Source organism: Atta colombica, unplaced genomic scaffold (assembly GCF_001594045.1).
Source record: "Atta colombica isolate Treedump-2 unplaced genomic scaffold, Acol1.0 scaffold126, whole genome shotgun sequence".
NCBI classification, from domain to species: Eukaryota; Metazoa; Arthropoda; class Insecta; order Hymenoptera; family Formicidae; genus Atta; species Atta colombica.
Window position 1 is genome coordinate 7,471,164 of NW_017259213.1, and position 6,000 is coordinate 7,477,163.

The 6,000-nt window shown below is 39.7% G+C and overlaps 1 protein-coding gene across 1 annotated transcript in view; it reads left to right on the forward strand.

Moving 5' to 3' along the window:
• The window catches only part of LOC108684158 (atrophin-1-like), a 32,619-nt gene extending 26,670 nt beyond the window's left edge, over window positions 1-5,949 (forward strand). Inside the window, exons 3-17 of the mRNA XM_018188287.1 lie at window positions 356-541; window positions 633-746; window positions 1,026-1,061; window positions 1,549-1,575; window positions 1,655-1,715; window positions 1,836-2,038; window positions 2,122-2,493; window positions 2,609-2,847; window positions 3,084-3,197; window positions 3,288-3,511; window positions 3,589-3,815; window positions 3,955-4,119; window positions 4,196-4,484; window positions 4,604-4,742; window positions 4,833-5,949. Coding sequence (XP_018043776.1) covers window positions 356-541; window positions 633-746; window positions 1,026-1,061; window positions 1,549-1,575; window positions 1,655-1,715; window positions 1,836-2,038; window positions 2,122-2,493; window positions 2,609-2,847; window positions 3,084-3,197; window positions 3,288-3,511; window positions 3,589-3,815; window positions 3,955-4,119; window positions 4,196-4,484; window positions 4,604-4,742; window positions 4,833-5,829 — 3,393 coding nt within the window. The 3' untranslated portion in view covers window positions 5,830-5,949. The remainder of the gene's footprint in view (window positions 1-355; window positions 542-632; window positions 747-1,025; window positions 1,062-1,548; window positions 1,576-1,654; window positions 1,716-1,835; window positions 2,039-2,121; window positions 2,494-2,608; window positions 2,848-3,083; window positions 3,198-3,287; window positions 3,512-3,588; window positions 3,816-3,954; window positions 4,120-4,195; window positions 4,485-4,603; window positions 4,743-4,832) is intronic.
• The last annotated feature ends 51 nt before the right edge of the window (window positions 5,950-6,000 follow it).

A 6,000-nucleotide genomic window follows, 5' to 3' on the forward strand; every position in this document is an offset into this window, starting at 1 on the left:
AGATTGATAAATATGATGCTGATTTCGATAAAAAAAAAGTGAAGGCAACGTCTGTTCAACAATTCTGGTTATCCTTGATATTTTATGAGACAAGATAATGCAATAATGAAAATGAGAATTCTAAATATGAAATTATAATATATAATGACGTATATTTTTATAAACGTGCTATTTATATGCCATCATAGTGTCAGCAATGTAACAATAAAATTAAATACAATACAAATTTGAGATAGAGAATATATTCGTTTATATAAAATATATAAAATATGCTGTGATTACTGTGTGTACACATACATATATTTTTATGTATGCAAGATATTTTTATTTCATATATCCTTTTCTCTGTTTTCAGAGTGCAATAACGTTAGCTGGTAAAAATAATGTCAAGAAAATACATTCATTGCTATCAATAGTGGATGAAAAACCAAAGCTGGATACCGGACAGAATAACAGGCACAACGAGCACCACATCAAAAACAATTTCAAGCACAACCATTATACACATAATTCCATACTGACACCCTCGACACTAAACCAGGTAATTGAATAATCTTAGTTAAATCGCGTCTGCTGACATATACCAATTAGAGATGATACAGTGACAGTGGCGTTGATAATTTCTCTTGCAGGGCCTAGATGCAGGTACAAGCGACGATAGTGGCAGAGCGTCTGAACAGTTGCACGGCCCTGGTATACCTAGGGATTGCCAGGACGCAGACAGTTCTAGGGACCATCTCAGCGATGTGAGTTCCATACTTTACTTGTAACTTAGTACATTCAATACTGACAATTTCATAACTTGAAATTTATAATAAATTATTTTTCAAATTTTAAATATGACATTAATATTTTTGCCTATTAACATATTATTATATTTCTTCTCACTTTCCGACTAACTAACTTCTGTGTAATTAAGATAAAAATATATTTACCATATATACATCAATATTAATTTCTTTACGAAATAAGTAATGAAAATGATTTTTAATGCTTTTATTCATGAGTTCATGTTTGCAATACAGGCTAGCAGTCATTGCAGTTCGGGTAAAGGTTATATCGTAAGTATCTATATTTTATAATCATATACATACAGAAAATCCTAAATTATATTCAACACAATAACTGGTTCAAATAATTTAAAATCAACATAAAACTACGAATCAAGCTAGATGTTTAAAGCTAAGATTTCTATAAATAAATCATAATTTCAAAACAATTTCTAAACAGATGTTTCAACACCAATCGGGTTATTCTCAGTGTTAACAAACAGAATTTAAAGATACCACAAATAATAAAAATTGCATTATAATTCTCGCTCTTGTATCAGAAATTAATCTATATTTGTCATTTCCTGCAATTAATGGAGGTATTATCCAAATAAATCTATGGTGATTATTATTTAAAATTGATGGAGGTGATATCCGTTAGAAAATATTAAATATCTAATATGATTTGTAACCTTATATTTTGAGTTTTAATTATAAATTATATTTCTACATTATCGTAATAAATATGATATATTAATTTATTATTTCTTCATTTCAGTGTGATAGTGAAGGAGAAGACGATAAGGTATGCACATTTTCTATAGATATTCTACTAGCTTGAAGAAAATAATCGATCAACTTCAATAATTGTTTTTATGTTACAGGGCTCGGATGCCGAATCTATACTCTTTGAATCTTCTACTTCACCACCTCTCACACGTAAATGTAAGTAATACCTTCAGAAATGGGAAATGTACATATTTATATAGATAATCATCTTTTGAAAGTATAAATTATAACATTATTACCATTCTGTGCATACATTTCTTTCCTTTTCGTTTCTAGACGAATTGCCATCTTCTTCGCCACACATTTTACCACCCACAAACGGGGCAGGTGGATCTCCACCGGACACGGGTGGTCAAACTTCTAATCCAGCAACGAATGCTCCGGCACCTATACCACCTCCTGTGCCTGCGTCTGCACCAGTTCCAACAGCGCCGAGTCCTCCTAGCCCCACGTTGCCTCCACACATATCCCAGCCTTCTGTAAGTTATTGCGTTATATAAACTTAATCTTCTTTCATCTCTTGGAGAATGGGATAACATTTGTTGTTGATATTATATTCCAGATGACTAGTCCTTTGGCAGCGAACCCACGTGCAATAGCTCCGCAACAGCGGCCAGCTTCCCCCGCTCTGCCTCCACCCTCCCTATCTCAGCAACCGCACACTACGATACCTGCATTACATCCACCTATTGGGTCCCTCGTCTCGAGTCACACAACTAGTCCAGCGGTAGCCAGTTTAGGTGTTACGCCAGCAGCACCATCGAACGGAGCGGCCACTACAAGTTATCCACCTCCTATTCCTATAGCCGCGTATCCACAGACACAACCATCGTATCCACCGCTCTACACCCCGTATACCGCTCTAAATCACAGCCCGTATCTTCCGCCTGCGGTACCATCCCCTTCTCATTCTGCTTCATCGCGCGCTGACGTGGTAAGTTACTCGCATTGTATCGTACATTGCTGACGTATTCAATTATATCACTGATATTACTTATCTCAAATACAAAATATGAGTGTTCATAACGACGGTAATAATTATATTTTAGAGAGGGAGTAGAGCTTCTCCCTGTACCAACATAAGTAAACAGACTATAGGAAATAACCTCGTGAGTCACAATAATACTCCACTGAGTGCTGCCACCACAACATGCGTATCCACTATAACTAATACAGTTACCACGGCAAATACTATCGCTCATAGAGACATGGTGGCCTGCAGTCTATCCGGACGAAATAATAACTCTCCACGTGGACATAGCCCCAGTCGAGAAAGGGATAGTTACAGGTAAAATATTTTCTTCTGGTTGCAGCGTTACGAGATCTGTTCACGTTACTTGAAATTCTGAAAAAATTTTGCATTTAAAACGAGATAAATATATTCGAGCAATAAAGAGAGAGAAAACGCAGATTTGGATTGTAAAAAGTGCAAGCAACGCGAACAAACTGTCGCGTTTGTCAAATTTGAGTAATTTAAATTACAATTAACAGAAAATTTTAATAGTAATTATATATTTGTTACAGCAGTAACGTGAGTAGTCTAAGTCGGGGCAGCATAACGCCTGTTAGTGTGCCAAACACCTCCTCGCCAGCCAATTCTAGTCTACCTACATATACCAAGCCACAAAGTTGGATTAGGTAAGCCCGAACAAGTTTAAACTTTTCAATAAAACTTTCAATAAAAATAAAACAAAAAATAGTATAAAAAATCTTTTATCTAAAAAACAGCAGCAACACAGCTCCCCAGTTGTCTCCAGCAACAGCTACATCTGTTCCGAGGCCAACTCCACCACCGGTACCACTCGGCATACCACATACATTTCCACCACCGATGTTCGCAACGCCTTTACCGCCGCCAGTGTCTAGCTCAAGCCCCCATACTTCACTGCCCTCGCTTCCCCCACCGACGACCAATCCCAATCCGTTTTCTGCAGAGTCTCTGTTCCAAACAAGTAAGCTTACAATCTAACTTTTTTATATATTATATTTTATGTGAATATGAGCAGATAATAAATGCACTAATCAAAAGAAGGGGTGACACATGTTGCAGGTCAGGCTGATCTTCTGAGGAGAGAACTTGATAATAGGTTCTTAGCGTCTCAAGACAGAAATGTTGGTGTTGGAGTGGGGAATTTGGGTCCAGCGTATCTTCGAACGGAAATGCATCATCATCAACATCAACACACGCATGTACATCAGCACACAACACCGTTGCTGCCAACAGCTACAACATCTACACTTTTTCCACCTCCAATTGTAAGTAAAAAATATATCTATTAGCCAATGAGACATACATTTATTATATCTATCATAACTAATTATATCTGATCGTAATACTTATCGTAAACTCGTCCATATACATAAACTGATATTAAACAAAACTATCTTTTAATAGTTTAAGGATATCCCAAAATTGGGAGGAGTTGAATCGCCATTTTTTCGTGGAAACTTAAACCTTTCTGGTTATTCCGGTTTTAACACTGGCCTTCTTCATCCCGGAATTGGACCGCCTTCGACACCTTTTGTGCCCCCTAATCACTTGACTCCGTTTGCGCCAAAGGTATTTTTATATAAAAAATTAAAAATGTTTTCTCATGTTGTACATATTTATTTAAACATTTAATTTTTTAATCCAGAAAAGTGGAAAGTGGAATGCGATGCACGTGCGTATTGCGTGGGAGATATATAATCATCAACAAAAACAACAGGCTGAAGCTAAAGCGGGAAGTGTCGTTAGTACCAAAACTGAGTTATTAAGACCACCGAGCCATCTTTATCCCGGGGGACCAGCCAGTGGTCTTGGACTCGGTGCACCATCAATGGCACCTCCGTTTTCCACTAATATACCATCTGCCCATCCTGCACCACCTCCACCACATCCTGTCGGTTTTCTTTCTACAACGGCCTCACATTTAGGTAATAGAGGTAACAAAGATTCACATTTATTCTCACGTGCGCATGTTCATGTTTGTAAATACATACATTGAACTGCAATATGATTATCAATATTTGCATCATTGTTATGATATTTTCTTATATTACAGGAGCAGGATTATCTCCCTTTGGAAGATATCCTTCAACATTCGGCGCGCCGAATCCTAACTTTCCAAACCTTTCAACTTTTCCACCAAGAGAAATGCCTCCTCTAGGTGGACTTGGTTCAGTACACGATCCATGGCGAGGGTATGTACATGAAATATTAAGCAACTATCAGGTCATTATCTTTTTTCTACTGTAAATGTATATTTTACTAATTTATGTGTCTAATTTCAGATTGCAACGCGCTACTACTGGATTTCCACAGACTACTGTTTCGTGGGGATTAAAACCAGAACCTCCTGCGATAGACAGACGCGCCGAGCTGGAAGAACGGGAGCGCGAACGTGAACGAGAAAGAGAACGCGAACGAGAACGTGAACGTGCCGAACGGGAACGCGAACGTATCAGACGCGAAAGAGAACGAGAAAGGGAGAGAGAGGAACAACGTGAGAGAGAAAGGCGGGAACGCGAAAAAGAGGAAAAGAGGAAACAGCAGGAAGCAGCCGAACGGGAGCGAGAAAGGCGAGATAAGGAGCGCCGCGAGATGGAAAGACGTGAGATGGAGCGTGAGAGATTGCTTCATCAGAATCGACAACATGTGGTTGCATCTCGAGATCGTTCGCCGCTCAGAAATGGTTCGGCGCCTTTGGATACTGGGGAAGTGCGCGTAAAGGAAGAACCACGCAGTAAAGACGACGAAGTTGTAATGCTTCCACGACCACCAGTACCCGGTCCCGGAACGACGGGACCCGCGCCAGGACCTGGACCAAATCCACTGCCCGATCCGAGATACCACCCGCATGCCTATCTTACGAGGCATCCACATGGTATGCCAGCTTCGCATTCTATGCCACGTAGCATGCTTCCCAGTTTAAGCGCACATCCGATGCAGCATTTTCCACCGCCAACTGCGCCTGCCGGTCAACCGGGAGCCCCTTGGCCGGGCGATCCTTTCCGAGAATATCGGTTCGATACGCTGCAACAGTTACGATATAATCCGTTAGTGGCAGCGTTCAGAGCTGAAGAAGAGGAACGAGCAAAACTGTATGCTGGCTATCCTCCACCGCCGGTGAATACACTCAGGAGTAAGGACCCTAGTCCAGGTCCGCTCAGCAACTTGCATATGCATCATAGAGCAGGACCTGGTCCAGGAGTACCGACACGTCCGCTCGAAAATACCCTTATGCACGCGGATATTCACAAGAAAGAAGATGGATCGCAATCCCGATGATACTTTATTTCGGCGTCCTCGATTTCTGCGAGCGAACGCACTGATGGTCCGACCTTTTGAGCACCCCATCCAGTTAACATTCACGGAGTTTGGTGCTGATATTTTGCTAACAGAAAAAAGCGTTATTTAAAAAAGAAAGTGTAAATAGATACTATATATTATATATATATA